The sequence below is a fragment of the Ursus maritimus genome, unplaced genomic scaffold (genome assembly GCF_017311325.1).
Source record: "Ursus maritimus isolate PB19 unplaced genomic scaffold, ASM1731132v1 scaffold_3, whole genome shotgun sequence".
Taxonomy (NCBI): Eukaryota; Metazoa; Chordata; class Mammalia; order Carnivora; family Ursidae; genus Ursus; species Ursus maritimus.
Window position 1 is genome coordinate 40,929,871 of NW_024425563.1, and position 22,012 is coordinate 40,951,882.

At 37.3% G+C, this 22,012-nt stretch overlaps 1 protein-coding gene across 2 annotated transcripts in view; it reads left to right on the forward strand.

Moving 5' to 3' along the window:
• Positions 1 to 491: 491 nt before the first annotated feature.
• HERPUD2 (HERPUD family member 2) overlaps positions 492 to 22,012 on the forward strand; it is a 29,006-nt gene continuing 7,485 nt past the window's right edge. The window contains exons 1-5 of one of the 2 annotated variants that reach the window (XM_040644108.1): positions 492 to 571; positions 748 to 1,147; positions 10,603 to 10,680; positions 13,716 to 13,829; positions 15,894 to 16,048. In XM_040644108.1, the coding sequence (XP_040500042.1) occupies positions 1,001 to 1,147; positions 10,603 to 10,680; positions 13,716 to 13,829; positions 15,894 to 16,048 (494 nt within the window). In that variant the 5' untranslated portion in view covers positions 492 to 571; positions 748 to 1,000. The remainder of the gene's footprint in view (positions 572 to 747; positions 1,148 to 10,602; positions 10,681 to 13,715; positions 13,830 to 15,893; positions 16,049 to 22,012) is intronic. The other variant, XM_040644107.1, reaches the window with a different exon arrangement.

The window sequence follows — 22,012 nt, forward strand, 5'->3', positions numbered from 1 at the left end:
TGAGGCCTGAGCGCGGCTGGGGGACGGGGCCGAACGAGCGGTCAGGCCAGGTGGGCTCCAGCACAGCCCAGCGGCTTCGGGGCGACCCGGAACTCAGCCGGCGGTCCCTCCTGCGGTCGGGAAGCTGCTGGCGGCTCCGGCTGGACCACCAGAGCCGGGCGCCTGGGCGGGCCGCGCGTGACGCACTTCCGTCCTGCGCCTTCCGGCTTAAAGGGGACCCAGACCTCCCTCATAACAACAACAAAACCAGCGAGCTCGCGCCCGGCGTCTCGGCTTCTAGTCCCCGCCCTCCTGCCACCTGCCGCCGCCTCGGCCGCGCCCGGCCCTGCGCCGCGCTGCCGTGTCCTGCCCAAGGGGGTCAGGCGGAGAGCGGGCCGCGCCCTTTGGCCAACTTCTCTGGAGGCCAGCGCGCCGCCTCGCGAGACCCGGGGCCGGGCCGTGGCCGCCGCCGCCGCCGCCGAGCAGCAGGAAGGGAGCGGCCGCCGCGGAGGACGCCCGGCAGGACTGTGCGGCCGGCGGCCCTGCCCGGGCGCGGAGGGCGGCGGTGGCGGGCCCCGAGGCCTTCTTTCAGGTACCCCTGCCCCGGCGGGTCGCCCTGAGCGGCTCGGCCCCTTCTCCGGCCCGCTTGGCAGGGCCGTCGCGTAGGGGCCTTGTTGCGTTTCAGCTTGGGGGTCGCGGCAGGGGCGGGGCGGTGACTCCCTCCCTTATCATTGCTTTCTCTCTCTTCCTCCCGGCTTCTCTCCGCAGTCCGGAGCCAGGCGGAGCCCGGACCTGGCGGGGAAAGCTGCACCCACGGCCGGGTCCCCGGACCCCGCCGCCGCCACTGTCCATCATCCTTGGTACCGGCAATGGCCTTTGTATCGCCCGATGCACTTGTGACTGACTTGGACACGGAATATTAAGAACCTACTTGCTGCCGTCCCTGTACCAGTCGCGCCGGCAGTTACCACCTCTGCTCATTTGGGCTGCTCCTCTTGACTCCGTTCAGCTTGGGGGCACCATGGACCAAAATGGGATGGAGATTCCTGTGACCCTCATCATTAAAGCACCGAATCAGAAATACAGTGACCAGACTATTAGCTGCTTCTTGAACTGGACCGTGGCGAAACTGAAAACGCATCTATCTAACGTGTACCCTAGCAAACCAGTAAGTGTCTGAAAGCTGGGTGCAGCTGCTCTGGCCAGCAACTTTTCGTGCCATGCACTCCCGTCTCTCTGATCATCCCCTCCCCTCTTGAGTCAAATAGGTCTCTTGCTAGATGCGAAGTATTTTGAGTTCCAAGGTGTGTGTGTCTCTTGAGTGTCTCAACCATCATTAATATCTTCCTCATGAGGTTCAGTTAATTAGTAAGAGTACTGTGTACAAAAATCAAGGGACATAAGAATTGACAGGCATAAAGAAGGACCATTTTCATTGGACTTAAGTCATTACCCTAATATGGGAGAGACAGATGAATCCTTAAAAAAAAAAAAGATAAACACTGCAACCTATATTAAAGCTTTTATTGCTTTAGTTAGGTGTTGAGACTTCTAGAAGAACCACAGAAATAGGGCAGTTATTGCAAAAACAGGAGGTTTAGAAAAACAACTCTTAGTTGGCCTTATTTGTTTGTCAGTACTTTTGATACAAATATTTTTAGTAGAGGAAATAAAAACTCTAAGGTATTTAAGTACTTGGAACAAACTAGGTGGAACTCTTATTTTTTTTTTCAGATCTTTTGTTTGAAAGTTAAGATTTACACAGGGGGTAACAGATTTGTTTAAAATTTTTATGCTTTACAGAGGATTTCCTATTGCATACGATTTATTTTACGCATTTTCAAAGTGGAAAATAGCTTTTCAGAATAGTCAGAATTGGAAGTCATAAACTTCATGGTACTGTTCATACCATAGCCAGAATACCATTCCTAAGTATATAAGTATATACTTGAGCATATATCTAAGTGTGTGTCTATATATATATAAGTATACATATATATATACACACATATAAGTATATATATGAATATATATACGTTTATATGTATACATTTAGATGTATGGTCAAGTATGTGCTTATGTGAGATCTTTATATTGTATGATTAACCAAAAGGGACTTGGTTTGCATTATGATAGACCAAGAGTTACCACTTTTCTAAAACTTTCTCTTTTTCAAAAAGTATCTAAGAGAAGAGTGGTGTGAAACCCATTTACCTTACCTGCACCCAGAGGAAGCCAGCTTTTGGCAGGAATTCTGCCCTCCTAGTACTAATCTCTAGTACCCATATGGATCAGTTGGCTGCTTGAGGACAGATCAGTTACAAACTTTTCTACACCCTATCTCCCTAACCCACCTGCTGCTCATACACAGACTTCCAGGTTTAACTGTGGCAAACCTGACTTTCCTCTTCTCTTCCAGCAAGTCATCTCCAAGTGAATTGTATTTATTTATTTTTTTTAGTTTTTATTCATTTATTTAACAGAGCACACACAAGCAGAGGGTGCTACAGAGGGAGAGGGAGAAGCAAACTCCCCACTGAGCAGGGAGCCCAACGTGGGGCCAAGCTGAAGGCAGATGCTTAACCCACTGAGCCACCTAGGCACCCCTCCAAGTGAATTGTATACTGAAGTTTATTTCTAGGTTAATGAGAGTTGGTAGAACTGGGGGTGATGTAGTCTTAGAACTTCACTGAAAACTTCCTGTGGTTATTAGATTTGCCAGGCTTACATTCTAACTTATCACAAGAGAACTGATTCAAAGTGTTTTAGTTGTTGACTGTTTCATGATACCCCATAGGTAGTCTTCAGTATAGGAATTGGAGTACTGAAAGTTAACTTTATAAGATGGTTATTCAGAACAGAGAACATTTTGTAATATAGGCAATATTATATTAACGTATTATGAAGGAAGTTTGGGTTCTTATGCACGCCCACAAAGACTGCGTAACACTAATTCTGTGTTTAGGTGTCTTAAGTGCTATTTGGTGTTTAACAGAGATTATTTCTTATGTCTGATTCTTTGTACATCTGCCTGGTGAAGGTGGATGATTTGGAAGCAGAGTACGGTTCCAGTGCCTTGTAGAAGCAGGTATTCTCCAATAAGGAGTAGAAAAGTTGATGCTCTGGTCAATACTGCTCTAATAGGGTCCGATGGGCGAAGGGTGGGTGGAGGGCCTTGGTCCCTGTGGGCAGTGACTTCTAGGAAAGTAGGAGCTGATGGAGGGAGATTTGAAGTTGTCCTTTTAGGATCTCTAAAATAGGTCACATGTCTACTGCTGTTAACAGAATTCTGGCTAAACTCTGCAAGAGTGTGCATGGTCTTAAGATTCTAGCTTGATGGTCAGATACGATTTGACTTAATCACAGATAATCTCCACATGGATATTTTAAATTCAGTTTTCCATCTATCAATAAACCCACAGCAAATATACCCTTTCCCACAAAAGCATATTTTCTTGGGCTTCATTTATTTATTTAATTAGGATTTTATTGACCTGGCATTTGCTGACTGTATGCCAAGTATGAAGGTGATGATGATTCCTTTGCTCTTATGAAGCTCAGGTCTAGTGGGGGATACAGATATGTAAGTAAAAATCCGTAATATTATGTGACTGGTGTTAAACAAGAGGGATGTACTGAATGCTGTGGGAGCATAGGGTGGGAATGGTCAGCTCTGAAGGGGAGGTAAGGGAATGTGTAGCTATTTTAAGAAAAGGTTCACAGGGACATTTTTCTTAAAGAGTTGGTAACAGTTTTAAGACAAGATGATAGCTTCTTTTTTTTTAACCTATTATTTCAGAGAATGTTGCTCTGATGATTCTCTATTTAATATAGCACTATGTAAAAAGATTATAGATTCATAATGGGCTGTGGAGGGGAAGGTGTTTTCCAGTTAGGAAATAGGGCAGTTGCCATATTTATGCAAAACTTTACAGTGCCATCACTAAAAACCTCAGATGTGGTATTGAACTCTTTTGTAGTTTTGTTTAACTTTGAATGGTATTGATAATTGGTTTAGTACTTGGTGTAGGAACTGGAAAGTGCATCAGTTCATGTTGATAGTAAATATAGATAATTGTGAATTATGTTCTGATATGACATTTGTCATTACTTCATGACTTAAGATTTTCAGATCCTGAAATTGGCCTGTAGTGTGAAATAATTATTCTGTAATTTAGGTAATTGCCCCTGGGATGTGAAGGTACCTGTCAAGAAGGCCACTTTTACTTGAGTAGTTTCAGACTTTGATGTAGTTTAGGTTTATTTGCTAGAGATGTAAATATCAAAATAGTTGAATTTAGTGTTATTCAGTGGAATAGACTATCCTAGAGAAAACTTAAAAAGTAAGGATCTCTAAATCTGATTAGGCATCTTTTCCATTATTGCTTCTTTCTTATTCTCTATTCTCATACACAAAAAATAACTAAGATGGACCTGACTCACCGTGAATTCAGTTTTGAGGGCAAACTATTCTGGGGCTTGCCTTGGCTCCTCGTTTTTCATTCTGAGGTCAGAATGCCTGTTGAATGTATCCTTTGGTTCTGGGTAGATTTCCTTTGTCTGGGTGCTTTGTACTGTTAAACTAAAGCAGTCAATTTCACTACTTACATCTTCTAGTTCTCCTGCTCAGCTAAGGAGGTTTGTTCTGCTTTCAAATTGCTCCTCTGCTCTGCGATTCTGTTAGAATTAAAGAAATAGGAATAGAACCAGTTGTATAGGTTTTTTTCTGAGAATATAACATTCCATAACCAAATTGCCTACAGTTCAGATGGAAGTCTTAATTTCATTAGCAGTGGAAATAGCTTGAATAATATAATTTGAGGTTTATATCTGCCTCATTTTTGTAATTCCCTGTTACCTTACTAAGGCAGGTCATTTTTAAAACTTACTTAAGTATCTCAGAACTGTTGACTTAAGGGGCTTATAATCCATACACATAAATAATTTTTGTTTTATAAGACTGGTCTTTAAAATTTTAGTGCATATGTTTAAGGGGGTTTCATGTCACGTAGCAATATAGTTCATATTTTTAAAACTCTTCGAACAGAGGTTATTATTAAATTGAGTGTGAAGATTGATGAAAAGTTATGTTTTGAATGAGTGTTGACTAAATTTGTTTTATTTAACTCCTATGTTTTGTTTCATCATGCATCAGTCTTTTTAAAATAGGATTTTTCTAGAACTTTACGTTTCTCACTTCTACATAACAAACAGTGATTTCATGGTCTCAAATGCTTTTATTTAACTGTCATAGTTGGTGCTCAAATTTTAAACTTCCATTTACTAAGTGGTTGCCATGTATATTAGGCATTCTACTAAGTACTTTATGTTTTATCACATTTATTCCTCATAGACACCTTATGTTGTAGGTTTTATTAGCTCTGTTTTATAGATAAGGAAACTGAGGCTTGATGATAGAACTCCTTAAGTAATAGAATTGGAATTTGAACCCAGGTTGGTCTGACTTTGAAGCCTCAGTGCTTAAACCATTAATTCACATTGTATATAACGGTTATATGTAATAAGATGAAGAAAGGCATTTAGGCACCTGGCCATCTTAGCTGTATACTTACAAACTAAAAAGAAGTGAACTATAAAAAGAAGTGTATGTGTTTAGATGGTTTGTCATTTAAAGGCTGTAGATGAATGGATAACATAGCCTTAATAGTGTTCTAATGCGTGTCATGTTAGTGTGTGCTATTTGTTTATTTTGATAAATTTTCGGGAAGATATGGGAACCTAATATCTTAAGACCTCAAAGCACATTGCTTTGCTTGTTTGTATGAACCATAGCAGTCCTGTATTTTGGCATTCTCTGTTGTATGTATACCTGATTTGCAAATGGCCCGTGAGTGGAAACAGCTAAGCAGAGGATGTCCCTTTGGAGTTCTAGAGGAACTTATTTTTAAGCTCTTGTATGCTGGTTTTGTTTACTGTGGTTGCAAGGAGGTAAGAGGTAGAGGCAGTTTGGGTAAACCAGGCTTCCATTTACAGTGCTTCTGATTTCTCTGGGGCTTTAAATTGGGTGAATTTAGTGGGAGTGGGAGGAAGATTTGTTGCAGTACAAATTCATAGAATTCATTTCCCACAGAAACGATATGTTGTATACCTTCTGGGAACCACCTTTTTAAAGCTATTTGACACTTGTGACTGAGCTATATGTAAGTACTGAAATACTAATGATTACCACTTTCAAAGGACTTGAATTCTAGTTCTTCGAACTAACATATAATTTGAAGATTTTTAACTAAGCTATTTGATTATGTCGATGTCAGATATATTAAGAACATGATTTTTTAGGCCATCCATAATGAGAGACTGTATTTAGTTCCTCATATACAAAATTTATTATTTATTATTATTAATTTATTATATTATATAAATAATTTATTAATATTAATAATTTATTTATTAATCTATTAATCTCATATACGAATTTAATCACCAACAAGGTGAATTTCTAGAAATATGAATCTGTTGTTGGTTTTGTAAACTCAGCTATAGGACTCTTGTGAATATTTTAAATGCATTAGGGATGCATAGTATTTTGTCTGTTTTTGATACCTGATTAAACATTAAACAGGCCAGATACTTTAGATAGTATATGTAAACCTTTTAGAAAGAAAAAATCTCCCCAGTTTATGGTTTATTTTGCATATTATACTAGCTGATGAGCTTTCCTCACCTTGGTTTTTAGCAATGTCCGTTAAGTGGGTGGCAGAATTTTGGGGGCCAGTTAGTTAAGCAGGTATTTATTTGGAGTGGACTTCTGTCTCGGGGCTCCTCAGAGTACCATCAGGATGTTTCTAACTTGGTAATTTAGCTGCCTCTGCTCCACCATATAATACCAGGTACCATGTATCACTAGGCTTTGTTTAGTGGTGAGCAGTAGAGGCAGTGAAAGTAGCGTTATCTGATAGGATTTGCTGACTGTTGGATGTAGGGTGTGAGCAACAGGAAGAATGGTGGTGGTGGTAACATAGATGGTCAAATATATATGTATCTATGTAGCCAGTGTCTTAACAGTGGACTTTTAATTGGCAATTTAATTAGTATTTTGTTTTAGATTTACCAATCCTGAGTCTTCTGGATTTTTATATTGAAATGGTACCACGTGATTTTTTTTTTTTAATTGAGAGAAAAACGAACTTTTCTTGTGTTAAGCTACTGAGATTATGGAGTTTGTTATAGGAGGTAGCATTACTTAGCCTAACTAATACAGAAATGGATTTTCACTCAAGATAAATGATGCGTTATTAGCAGGTGTGGATAAATAAAATTGTGTCACTTTTATAAGTGAAATTGAATTTGAATTGAGATCTCAAAATCTGTATTTTTCCTAATACTCTAGTTTATGGTCCAAAACGGCTAGTTGAAAGTTCAATCAGCTGATTACTGTGTTGTCTGTTATCATGTCTAACTACTGGTTTTCCAGATATTTAAATTAATTTATTGATATTTAAAGTGAAGAGGCAATTTTTTTAGCAACATAGAAAAATTTTCAGATCTTCTCACCTAAGTTAGGCACATGAAAATTCCTTTTTCTCTGGTTTTCAATCACAGTAAAATTAAAGAATTCCTTTCTCCTTTTAAAATTTCTGATTATTTGAAGGCATTTGAATATTTAATTTCAAGAAACAATTTTATTGAACCTATAATTCACATACTGTAAAACTTGCTCTTTAACATGTACAACTCAGTGGTTTTTAGTTAATTCACAAAATTGCGCAGTTATTATGACTGTCTAATTTCAGAACATTTTTTTTACCTCAGAAAAGAAAACTTATACTCACTAGTAGTCACTTTCCATTCTTGGTAACTACTGATCTACTTTCTGTCTATAGATTTGCCTATTCTGGAAATTTCATATAAATGGAATCGTAGTATATGTGGTCTTTTTTTGTCTAGCCCCTTTCACTTAGTATAATGTTTACAAGGTTCACCCACATTATAGCATGTATGCGTTCTTCATTGCTTTTTATGGCCAACTAATATTTATCATATGTATTTATCATGTTTTGTTTATTCATTCATCAGTTGATTGACATTGGGGTTGTTTTTACTTTTTGGCTATTGTGACTAATATTGTTTTGGACATTATTTTTTTTTTTTTTAAGATTTTATTTATTTATTCGACAGAGATAGAGACAGCCAGCTAGAGAGGGAACACAAGCAGGGGGAGTGGGAGAGGAAGAAGCAGGCTCATAGTGGAGGAGCCTGATGTGGGGGCTCAATCCCATAACGCCAGGATCACACCCTGAGCCGAAGGCAGACGCTTAACTGCTGTGCCACCCAGGCGCCCCTGTTTTGGACATTCTTATGCAAGTTATTGTGTGGACTTACATTTTCAGTTTTCTTTGGTATATACCTAGGAGTGGAAGGAATTGGGTATATCCTGAGACATTGGGTAACTTTTTTTTTTTTAATTTATTTATTTTAGAGAGAGAGCATGAACAGGGGGAAGGGCAGAGGGAGAGGGAGAGACAATCTCAAGCAGACTCTGTGATGAGCGTAGAGCCCTCCGTGGGGCTCGATTTCATGACCCTGAGATCATAGCCTGAGCCAAAACCAAGAGTCTGCCGCTTAACCGCCTGAGCCACCTAGGTGTCACCCATCGGGTAACTCTTTGTTTAACTCTCTGAAGAACTGCCAGACTTTTTCATAGAGGCTGTTCCATTTTATATTCCTACCAGCAGTGTGTGAGGGTTCCAATTTCTCCACATTCTCATCCATACTTGTTTTTGCTTTATGTACTTTGTGGGGGGCATGCCATGTAATTTTGTTATATTATTGTATTCTGCCTTTTTGAAAATTAATATTCCCTTGTTGTGGAAAGATAAAAGTTTATTCGAAGTTGACCCAATTGATATTTATTTTGTTGACTGTGGTAACATTGCAGTTATTTGGGGAAAAAAAACAACCCAAAAAACCTGTTCCAGATACATACTGTTTTCACAGGCAAAAAAAAATGATGTGTGATATTTGTTTTAAAACTCTCTTTCTCCTCAAAAAGGCAATGGAGGATAGATGAAACAAGAATAGCAAAATACTGATAATTGTTAGAGTTGAATATTTGGGAGTTCTTGAAGATGGTACCTCGGGGTTCGTTTTATTCTCTCCACCTTGGGTATGTTTGAGAATTTTCATAGTAAAGTAAAAAAAAGTCATAAAACTGATGTCCTTTATACAGAATGTTATGGCATAGAAGTATCTATGAAGTGTTTGGACTGATGGAAAAATGATAGTTTATGATGACTGTAGTATTTATCAAAGAAACTTTTTTAGTTTCCAGCTAAATGAATAAGTATATTATGGAAACTTATAAAGTATTATAGAATTCATTTTGTCCAAGGGTTAAATCAATTATTATCTACTAAGCTTTTATGTTATATAATTCACTATTCATTCCCCACTCAATATTTATATGTATTGATTGAAATTTCAAGATCTGTGATATGTATTAAAAAAACACCTCCTGTGTTGATTTGGTTGTTTATATACAGGAATTTGAACTTGTGCATTTTAGGAACAGCATGCTCAAAAATAGTTCCAGGAGAAGCTAGATTATTCCTAACAGCGAAGTATCTTGGAAAGACAGCTATACCTTTCCCTTCACCTTGGGTACCTAAGAAATCCTGAACCACAGATCTTATTCAGTATGATAGTTTCTATATTATGATTACTTTTAATATAAGACCCTTTTTAGTAGCCATGCTGAATACATACTTCTGTTTGAAAATTGTTACAGTTGTTGCTTGGATTTGGCATATTTAACGATTGTTGATATAGCTAATATTTAATTGTTTTAATAGAATTCGTGGAACATCTGCCTATTTAGGAGGTCTTATGGGGACCGTACATAAATACTTTGATCTTAAATACTTTAATACTAGCAGTGTGAGCACTTAGCAGATTTATCATACGTACAAAATAGGGCAGAAGTAACCAGCACGTATTTCCTATTCTTGGTTTCATATAGAGATGGAAGCTGAATCTTTGTGCACTTGAGTTGATTTTTTTAGTCTTGTGTTTTTGAAAAATGTATAGAGGTATTTGTGAGAATGGCGGGAATAATAAAAACTAGAATAGTTACATAAAACTGTAACTATTGCTCTTGAATTAAAACCAATAAATTGTTCTGTATGATGTTAGTAAAGAAGAAAATAAATCTTGTGCGTTCTTTTTGGTTATAAATACTGACAAAACAATTTGAAATAACCGTGGTGACCTTGAAGTTTTATCCCATTGTTGACTGTTACTACTAGAAGGCCAGCCATCTTCTCATTTATAGTGTTAAAGGTTTTTAATGATAGTCACACATGCATTGCATTATGGCTTAAAAGGCAAACTTCCAGTTTACCTTTTTTCCCTTGTTTTTTAAAAAAATGGTAATTACCTGTATTTTATTATATCTACCTATCTGTATTTTATTATAGACTACCATTTGCTGAGCTCTTAATGTCTTAAGTAGAATTTGGGGGAAAAATTCTTAAATTATGTCAGTTTTCTGCTTATCTGTGCCTAAAGGATGTCTTACTTTACTCATATTTAGGCATGTTATTCCCAACTTCCAGTTTGTATAATTAGAAAAAGTTGAATTCTTTTCTTTGTCCCATTTCTTAGTTGACGAAGGATCAGAGATTGGTGTATTCGGGCAGACTGCTTCCCGATCATCTGCAGCTGAAAGACATTCTCAGAAAAGTAAGCTTTTCTAACCACTGTTTGATACCAGATACATTCAGAGTGTGAAAAGAGATGTGTTCTGAAGTCTTATCGATATCCAACTAGTTCCGTTTTTAGATACTTAAAATCAACCCTTTTTGGTAGCATAACAGGTAAACATGAATTAGAGAGTAAGGAACCTAATGATAGATTCTAGTTAGTTTAGGTAATAGTTTTGTATACCCATCTGATAGCTAAATATGAAATAGGATTATATGGTTCTGTCCAGGTATTTGTCATCCTATGTAAGAAAGCAGTATTGACTTATCAGTAGTGCAGGAGTAGAGTGTTCAAGTAGTGGTGAAGGATTTTCATTGATAATCTCTTCTCTCTTAAATCCCCTTTTGACCAAACTGCATGATGTTTTAATACAAGTTGCTTGAGGTAGGAGTTTAATTTCAGGACAGGAAATGAAAGGAAGTCTAATTGGTTGATCAGTTGGCAAACTTTGAATGCTGGTGCTAAGAGCTAAAATATATTTCAACATGGTTTTTTGACAGTTAGCTTGAATGCTAGTTATTATAATGGCAGCTCTTAGCTCATGTTCATTTGTGAAATTATACTTATAGAACTTTTCTGCATTTGAGATGCTGCTTTTTGTTTGTGAATATAGCAAATCAAGTACCTAGCTTTCATGTTTCTCCTTAACTCTTTGACTTAACTCTTAATGTTCTTTTGGATAGCCCTAATCTGATTTAGAAGATCTATATCCTCTCCTCTATGTTTATGGTCACCTGTGGCAAACTTTAAAAAGATCATATACTGGTATATTTCTTCTGTTTAGATAGTTGAAATTTTAGCTTTGCCAGTGTGACTTCTTGCTGTCATTTTCATTTTAATCAGGTAGTTTCAGGTTGCCAAAGTGGTTTAACAACCTCTCTTCCCTGCCCACCCCCAAATAGTGGAATTGCAGCAGGTTTTTTTCCCCCTCTCTCTCTTTGATAGACTTTTTTTTTTTTTTTTTTTTAAGTTAGCCCTTACGCCCGATGTGGGGCTTGAATTCATGACCCTGAGATCAAGAGTCTCATGCTCTACTTCATGACCCAGCCAGGTGCCCTGATAGGCTTGAGTCTTCGGAGCAGTTTTAGGTTCACAGCACAATTGAGCAGAAGGTATAGAGATTCCCCATATACCCTATGTCTCTACACATGCCTAGGCTACCCCACTAACAAAATTCCACATCAGAGTGGTATATTTGTTACAACTGACATTGTACACAGTGTATTTATTACACTGATGCAGCATTATCATCAAAAGTCCATAGTTTACATTAGGGTTCACTCTTGGTGTGGTACAATTTATGGGTTTTCACAAATAAATAATGACAATGTATCCACCATTATAATATCCTGAAGAATGGTTTCACTACGCTAGAAATCCTCTGTGCTTCACCTGTTCATCTTTCCCCCTGTGTTTGTGCTTAAAAACATTTCTGCTATATGCTCTTTGAAATACAAATCTATTTATAATTTTAATCCAAGAATGGCTAGAGTATGCATATGAATATTTTTAAAAAGGTTTTTGCTCCCATAAATGATTTCTGACCAGAAGAGTTAAAATAAAAATGCTTCAAAGGACTGTTGGGCCCTTTATATAAAACATTTTGAACACTATGTTTATATTTTGAACAGATCTTAAAAGCGTTTTTGTTAAAGTCAGTGTACTCCTTTATTTTTTTTCAGGTAGATGCTGCCATTAGCTTTACCTGTTTAGTTATAAAATGTTTTGCAGAAACATTCTCCAAAGGTGAATGAAAACTATTAATTGTGTTTAATATGACCTTTGAAACTAGGTTTCTAAGGATAAACATCTTATACTTGGATGCTTTTTAGTATTCTGTATTCTGAAGCTAAGAGGACATTAAATCAGGTGTGCTTTCTATCTACCTTCCAGGTATAGCTCATGTCATGCTGTCTCTGGGAATGCCTTTTCTCTAGCATTCTAATCCTATTAACTTGTTAAGCAATTGTAATTTGTGCTTCTCAGTTTTGTGCAAAAGACTTTTTTATATATTCCCTAATTGTGCTCTATTGTGGTGTTCTGATATTTTAACAATATCATGAGTCTCTTTAGGCGAGGGGCTGACTCTTACCCTTTTTGGAGTTCACCTCAGAATTAAGCACAATTCTAGATTAATGAGAGGCAGTTGATAAATTCTTAGTTTCTGGTAGCTTTGTTTCTCTTTCTCACAACTGGGAATCTTTTTTTTCTTCCTGCCCCCTTTTCTTTATCATTCTGTTGTTTTCTTTTTTCTTTTTTTAAGTGACTGAGCCATCCTTTGTTCTTCTCCCCCTCCTTTATTTTCTCTCCTTTCTCCATCTTATATACTAGCTTAATGCCTGGTAGATTCATGAAATCACTAAGCTTAAATGCCATTCCTAATCGTTATTAGAATATTTTCCTTTAGTCATAGTTGTAAGTTTATGTGGAAACACATGGAATATGTACAGAATGTAGTTCGAACATACACTTTAAATCTGTGTATAATTGTTATAGGTAAAGCTAGTTTTTGAATTAAAAAAAACCGACCTATACATCAGCTTGCTAAAATTAAGGCAAATGAGAGTAGGTGCAGTTGAGTTTCTTTATTATGGCTGCAAAGTCTCAAGTAATTTTCACTACTCAAAGTTTGTAGGCCTAAGGTTCAGTGTGACTATTAGTTTTGATATTAAGGTGCTAGATGTCTTTATGTGGAAGTGGTAGATTGCATTGATGCAATTTCGCAGCAACTGCTTGCTTCAAGACTCCTTGATATACAAAGTAATTTTTTCATATAGTAGGTACTGCATATTTAGGTAGTTTTCTAAGCGTGGAGAGTATATTGAATTCAGAAGGGCCCCAGATGCTAAAAGGGTAAATTATCATACCTTCAAATGGCAACAATTTATTGCTAATAAATTGCTATGCTAGAAAGGAACTTAAAATTTGAGTCAAATATTTCAGCTTAGCTACTGACTTTTTGAACTACACATTTTCCAGTACTACCCTTTCAATGTAATCTTCTTTAATTTTAGCAAGATGAGTATCATATGGTTCATCTAGTATGTACTTCTCGGACTCCTCCCAGTTCTCCAAAATCCAGCACCACTAGAGAAAGTCATGAAGCATTGGCATCCAGCAGCAATTCTGTGAGTTGTTTGGGGAGGAGTAAATGTTGAAGTTTTCTGATTATCCTTTTAAGTGAAAAACAGAACAATTGGAGCTTGTGGGTTGTGAGATTGTGTTTTGAACAGCTTGAGTTAGTCATTTAAACTTTTTTTTTTTTTAAGAGATCCAGTGCATAGTGTTATCTCTGGAAACTTGAGTTATTTGCTATATGGATCGAAGATCCAATCTTCAGGGGTTAAATACTAAAATACTCAGAAAACAGAGTGATGATATGATTACATAATTTAAAATCTAGGACCAGTAAATTTTCAAAAATATTAAAGGTACTTGATATACTGTATTTTATTCAAGGTGAATTAAATTATTTAAATTTTGAGTATGCTAAATCTTCTTGAAGTAGATTGGTCAAGAATTTTTAAAATCAATGGATTTGGGCATACATTTCAACTTCAGGAGGAAAAATTACTTCATCTACTCAGTTCTTTCAGACTTGGGTATTCATTTTTTCCTTCTTATTTTTCTATCTGCCTAAAATTGTTTTGGGAATTTTTAAAATGTTGAATTTTTCAACTTAGACATATTCATACAAGTTTTAAAGACAAATTCTTTATGTGAAATTATTTTTGGTTTCCCATTAAATTTTTGTATGATACCTTTGGAGGTGAGAGAAAAGGATTGGATGAGTGGAAGGTTGCTTTAAACCTCTCGGGCAAAGAACTTACATACTGCTAAGTATACTTTCCTACTTGTTAAGAATCTAGCCAAAACTTGAAGGAGGGGATGGATGGCAGAGGTGATAACTAGTTGAAGGATCTTTCAGTTATTACTATTTTACTGCTTCTTTAAGAAACTATATCCTTCAGTTGCTATGTTTAGTTAGTATGGCCTCAGTGGTAAGTATTTTCCAGCACTAGCTATGGGAATTTAGCTTTCAGTAAACTGAAGTTTGGTTTGTCAGTAAACCCAAGGGTCTTTCTATGTTTCCTACCTTTCATAAGACGGGACAAAACTTTGGCATTGGCACAGAGTTCAGGATATAGTCTTTGGACACAGTTGTGTTGCTTCAGTTTTTGTTAAGAAAGACCTCTCCTGACTTGTCTCGTGGTTCCTCAGCCATGATTTCATGTCATTACTATATATGTTCAGTTTTTGCAGGCTGTGTTATGAAAATCTGAAAGTATCAAGGGAAAATTAAGCTGAATTACCCTTCATTTTTTTATGGCTGAGAAATTTCAATGGGATTTGAGATGTCTTAAAAATCTAGTCATGAAAGAGTTATCTAATAAGGTCAGAAAAAATTAGTTCTAGCAAAATTAGGCTGTGCTGCCAAATAGCTACGCCTTTCTTCTGTTACTTTTTAAAAAAATGACTACCATATTATGCTGGTCCATTTAATGAGAAATTTTGACAAAAAGGAAGCCTTTACCGGTTTATGTCCCTAAGAATCAGACTCCCTAGACTGATTAGGTAGACACCTACTTGGTGTCTACTTTATATGGAATAATCTCTTAAAAAAAGCTTTGTTAGTTTTGCAAAAGACCACTTGTCCTAGGCAGGCACCTTTTACATAGCAGGACTTAGGAAGATAGACATACAAAAAGACATCCAGTCAATAGGAAGGCGGTACAGGCAAAATATGATTTTAATGAAGTTGGAAGGATGTTAAAATTATATTGTGTCTGGCTATTTAATATATCAAATGTAATTATGTTTTAAATTTACATAAAATGTGTGACAAACTATTTTCAAACAGCAACAAATTGGGGTGGTCTTCAAGTGGTTATATTTTTAAAGTTATTGAATCTGTGAGTTAATGACATCATCAGAACATGAGACTTTTAAAATCTTGATTGGTATCTTGTTCATTTTGTAAAAAAACATATTTTTGATTTTCTGAACTCTTAATCTCATCAGAATTAAAATACTGGCCTATTATTGCTGGACACAAGATTCAAATCAGTATATTTCTAAAATTCATTTTTTGCAGAGGGATTTCATAAATACATTTTTAACACTGTGTCTCTAATATCATGATTGCTATGAATTAAATCTCCTTGAAGAAATAATTACATTTTTGTTTGTAGAGTTCAGATCAGTCAGGATCAACAACTCCATCATCCAGTCAAGAAACCTTGTCTTTAGCTGCCAGTTCTTCCTCAGAAGGATTGAGGCAACGTACCCTTCCACAAGCACAAACCGACCCAGCACAGAGTCATCAGTTCCCCTATGTAATGCAAGGGTGAGTGAAATCGTAGTTGTGGGCCTTTTAAAAATCTGTTACTCCTGACTTTCAGGGTAGCCCCTCTGCAACAATCAAAGTATATTGGAAATTTATTCATATTCTTCCTTATACATTTTGAGAATTAGGGGATTAAGTAGAACAGTGCTTTTGAAAGCTGGCCATACCTCAGGATCATCTAGGGCAGTGCTTTTCAGTCTGTAATGTTTGCACTAATCGCTCGGGAATCTTGTTAAGCTGCAAGTCTGATTCAGTAAGTCTGATGGGCCTGAGATTCTGCATTTCCAACAAGCTCCCAGGTGATGCTGATGCTTCTGAGGCTTTGACCACACTTTGAATAGCAAGGCTCTGGGTAACTACAAAAATTTTTTTTTAGTCAGTTTCACTATGGATCTACTCAAATTAGCTTTCTGGGAGGCAGATGGGTAAGGGAGGGTGTTCTTGGAAGAGTTAAGGCCCAGTATTCTGTTTTGAAAGAGTTCCACAGGTGTTTCTGATCAGTCAGGTGTGGTAACAACTGAGGTAGGGTAAAACTGTGGTGTATTATAAAGATATGTTAACCACTGCATGTTATCTAGAGTCTTTGTTAGAGAAGTTTACTCAAGAGGCTTGCTATGGCTACGTTATAATTAGCAAATATAGCAGGCCTCTTGGATTAGGCAGTTCTAGGGGGAAATGCAGCCAACAGCCACAGCACATCCTTCAGACACCTCAAAGAGTAGGATCCTGGAGAATACGGTTTGGGCCTGGGTTATGTATGAAACCAAGGTATTTAACTGGGGTACTATTATCTGTTATTGAAGTAAAGGAAACATGAGTAATAGGTAGTGAGATCGTTTTGTATTTACAGCACGCTGTGGTCCTGCTGTGTGTGGAAGTGCTCCAGATCTGTGATTATGAGGCTAGAAATAAGGAAATAGCTAGGACCTCAGAATGGTAGAAGCGACATAACCAAGGAGTAGCCATGGACGGCCATGTTAAACAGGATAGAATAAACATTCAGATACTTTTTACTTAGAGCTTTAGACTTAATTCACTTCTTTTTCTTTTATATTGAATTATTTTTGACGTAAAACATTATGTAATTAAGGTGTACAGCAAAACTCAATTTTTAATGTTGAAGAACAAAGCTATTCTGAATATATAGCAAAATATAAGAAAACTCATTGTCTCCTATTTCTTGAATGTGAAATTTTTTCTGTAAAAGTAAGTATTTACATAAGGCTGATGGTAGGCTTTTATGAAGGACCTATGAAACTGTTTTTGTTTTTAGAAAATGATTATTGTGAACCAAAACTTAGTAACGTTCACAGGGTTTACATCATGGAATAGTAGCTTAAAATATTTTCTATCTTACGACAGTAATTCATTTCCTCTCTTTTTTTGCAGAATAAGACAGTTTCAGTTCCTGTCAATTTATACAGTGATTTTACTTATTTTATTTGGTGATAGTGCTGGAAAGTGTAATGAGTATAATGCATATAATAATCCTGAAAGAATATATAATGACATGTTAATAATGAAAATAAGATTTTTAACTCTCATACTGAATGTATTTTATAATAAAGCTTATAAGTTGGAGGTCTTCAGAATAATACCATAGATATCTTGGGAAAAGACTAATAATTTCTCTAATAATTTCTAGTGAGGAAATCAACATGAGATGAAAGCATTCAGCTCTTAACAATGTGTTAAACAGATCAGAAAAATGTGAAATAGTGTTTATTTTGCCAAATGTAAGTATTAAAATGATGAGCAGTCAAATCTTTAAAGATATTACAGCTTTACTTAGGGAATCTATTACTAGATGATCATGTTTGGTGTCAGATCGGGAAGGCGGTACAGTGTGGTGACTGTACAGATTCTGCTGGCTTGCCTTGGTTCGGATCTATCTCCTGACTAGCTTGGGCAAGTCTTTTCCCTGCTTTGCTTCAGTTTGCTCATTATCTGGAGATACTAGTACTTATGCAGGGTTCCAGTGTGGATTAAGAGAGTTCATGTATGTAAAGTGTTTAGTGATGTGTTAGCAATTACTTACAAATTCATTCATACTTACAAGAGAATGTTGTACATTGATTCTGCAAGTGAATTTGAATGAATGAATGCCAGTTCTAGGTGCTGGAAAATACATATATTTGGGAAGAGCAATTTCTGATAAACAAAGCAATTTATTGAAAGTTTAATAGATTATTCAGTTTGATAATGAATATAATTTAACTTAATCTCATAGGTGTAATTTTTTACTAATGAAGACTTTAAATCTATCTTTAAGTAGATTTTGTTTAATATAAGCCTTAGCCTTAAATGTGCAAGAGCAGTGATTTAGTGACCTTACTGAACTCACCCAACGAAATATAAGCTCTGCATTCCTTTTTCAAAATTCAGTACAGCTCACATTTAACCAGTCACATGTTTTTCCCCATGTAGGCTAGTGTTCTCAGTCTTTAGTGAGCTTGTTAAAACTGCTAAATCCTGGTCCCTACTCCTGAGATTTTGAATCACTAGGTTTGGGGTGGTGCTCAGGAATTTGCCAACTTAATACTGTGGGAACCTCACTTTGAGAAATCTATACAGGTGATTATTTGCATAATCTAGGTCTTGAGGAAATATGAGAAGACCAAAGCAGTACACGTACACATTGGCTGTCTATTTATAATGTCACATTTATAAATCCTGACTGTTTTGGACTCAGTCTGTTGTGCTGTCACATTTATTTACTTTAACTCCAAAAATTACTGGTTGGGTTATAGAATACCCACTATTGTGTACATCAGTTTTTCCGCCTGAAATACTAACAGCTTTGTTTTTTAATTAACAAAAATAAAACCTACTCATTGTACCCTTCCATATTGCCTGTTTTTTTTAAAAAGTAAAAATTGCAGGGGCGACTGGGTGGCTTAGTCGGTTAAGCGTCTGACTCTTGATTTCATCTCAGGTCATGATTTTAGGGTTGTGAGATCGAGCCCTTTGAAGTGTCTGACTCTTGATTTCGGCTCAGGTCATGATCTTAGGGTTGTGAGATGGAACCCTTCATCAGGCTCCGTGCTGAGCGAGGAGCCTGTTTAATATTCTCCCTCCCTCCGCACCCTCCCAAAAGTAAAAATTGCTTATAGCTCACCACCTAGAAATAACTATTACTAATATTTTTTTAATATCCTTTCACTTTTCTAAGTAAACTTTTTTTTTTTTAAAGATTTTATTTATTTATGTGACAGAGAGACAGCCAGCGAGAGAGGGAACACAGCAGGCGAGTGAGAGAGGAAGAAGCAGGCTCCTAGCGGAGGAGCCCGATGTGGGACTCGATCCCGGAACGCCGGGATCACGCCCTGAGCCGAAGGCAGACGCTTTAACGACTGCGCTACCCAGGCGTCCCTCTAAGTAAACTTTTTAAAAAATATAATTTAGCCGGGACATATTTCCAGTTCAAATATAAATCTACCACATTTAAAGTCTTAAGTCACAGGGCACTCTGGATGAATTCTTATATTCACACCAATGTTTTTTAGACTTTTGTTCAACATTCATTTAGGGTGATTTAGCTCTGGAGTGGAGTTGGGAGTGGGGATAAAGAGCAGGGAGAAAGACCATTAGAGGCAGTGCCCAAACAGCAAAATAAAAGCCCTGCAGCTAACCAGGAAGTTCAAAGATAAGTATTATTATTTGAACATGAACATGCTTACAAGGCCTTTAATCCCTTTCGCACCACCCCAAGCAGCTTATTGAAATATTCCCTCCGCATATGTGGAGTTCTCCTGAGAGAAGATCCAAAAAGTACAAGTTTCTCCACTTGTTTATGTTCTGGTAATGCCTTAGTTTAACATACTGGTTGGCTCCCCCTGAGTCGTCTTCTGTACCCACTTCTTGTTGGAAACAGCCTTTGTTCCACACTTTGCCAATCATATTCTTATTCCGCACCACCCAATTCAAAGCCCTTCTTTCCAGGGAGACTACTTTGATGCGTGCAGGACATTTTCTCTTCCCAGCTTTATCTCTGTGTGTCTCAGCACCTGGTGTCCATATATTTACAAAAGTTTATGATTTTTCGTCTTGTGGATATGCCAGTTTGCTCACTCTTCTATCGATGAAGAATGTCTTTAGTTGGTCTTACTCCACAATGACCTCAAAATCTCAGTGGCTTACAACAACATGCTTCATTTTTCTTGTCCACAAGTCTTGTTAGTCACTCAGGACAGCTCTGCTTCAGGCTGTAGGTTGAGTTCTGGTCTGTTTCATGTTTCTTGTTCTTTGAACTAGAAACTCTAGGACAGGTTCTTATGACAAATGACAGGAACAGAAGAGGGGAAGCTAACCCCTGAACACATTTACAACCTCTGCATGTGTCACATTCACTAATATTCCATTAGCCAAAATAAGTCACATGGCCATGCTCAATAGCACTGAGGTATTGGCAAGTTACCAGTGGTGTGCTGGTAAATGCTTACCAACTGGCTTTTTGTGGGGAGGGGGACGAATAAAGTGATTTGTAGCATTTGCTGATTTCTCTGGTATTAAGTACTTTCACCATGGCTGATTTCAAGATACCAAGGGTTGGCTCACAAAATTCCTGAACTTGAGCAATTAAGTCTGTGAGCCAATATTTACTGGCAAAAGCCAGCTTTGCCACTGTATGCCAGACAGTATGCATGTATAATCCTGTTATAGAAGAGTGAAGAATTGGGACAATATTCTATTATAAATGTTTGGGTTGTTTAATTTCTTCCCACTAAACCTCACTACAATCAATATTCTTAAATACTTACATGTTAGCAGTTATTCTTTTAGGATAAGTTGTAAGAAGGAGAATTCCTGGGTCAAAGTGTTTCTTAAGACTTTTTGAGACTCTTAAAGACTATTGCAAAATTGCAGTGAAGAAAAGTTGTACCAGTTTATTCTCACAATAACAGTTGTTAAAGAGTCTGATTCCCCATACAAATATGTACTTGCCAGTGTGATAAATTGGAATGTTCCTGTTTTTTTTTTTTTTTTAAAGATTTTATTTATTTATTTGACAGAGATAGAGACAGCCAGCGAGAGAGGGAACACAAGCAGGGGGAGTGGGAGAGGAAGAAGCAGGCTCATAGTGGAGGAGCCTGACGTGGGGCTCGATCCCATAACGCCGGGATCACGCCCTGAGCCGAAGGCAGATGCTTAACCGCTGTGCCACCCAGGCGCCCCTGGAATGTTCCTGTTTTAATTTGAGTCATGATAAAGAGAAATTCTTTTTGTTTTGTTTTGTGAAATACTTATTTGTTGGTGTGTTGCTACTTTTGAAAATTCATTTGTGACAGTTCTCTATCCAAAAGAATATTAATAATACTAATAGAGCACTTGGTACAAGCTAAGCATTGTGTTAAGCACTTACACGTGCTATAATTCAGTGCTATACATTGACTTTTACATTGACTCTGTGGTCTAGGTACTCTTTTCTCCCATTTTATAGACAAGAAGGAGGCTTAAAGGCTCCTAGCTTACCTAACTTCACAGAAGTGGTCAGCAGCAGAACTAGAATTCAAATCCATATCTGACTTGAAAGTCTGTGTTCTTAACAGTCTTGTTGAAGTGACTCTCTGTTTTGTCATTTGTTTTAGTAGGTTGACATTTGTATTTGACTTCATTTATAATGGTGTTTCTTTCCCCTCTGCCCTCCCATTTAAAACTTTCTTCTAGTCAGATCTGGTCAGATTTAAGTGACTGAGTAAGGAAATCTGTTTCTATGAGAACCTTATGACTTTTTTCAGTAAAAGTTTACCTTATAATTTGCTATATGCTGTGCACTGAAGACAGGAAAATGAATTATGTACTTGCCTTCGATGGAAGTAGGCCAGATAGACAAATTACCATCTGCTGATATGCTATCATGGTCTTGAAAAGAGTTTTTCAGGAGCCTGGAGAAGGAAGTGACTGTCTCTGCTTAGAAGAGTGGGGAGGGCTTCATAGGTGGTAATGTTTGAGCTGATTTTAAGG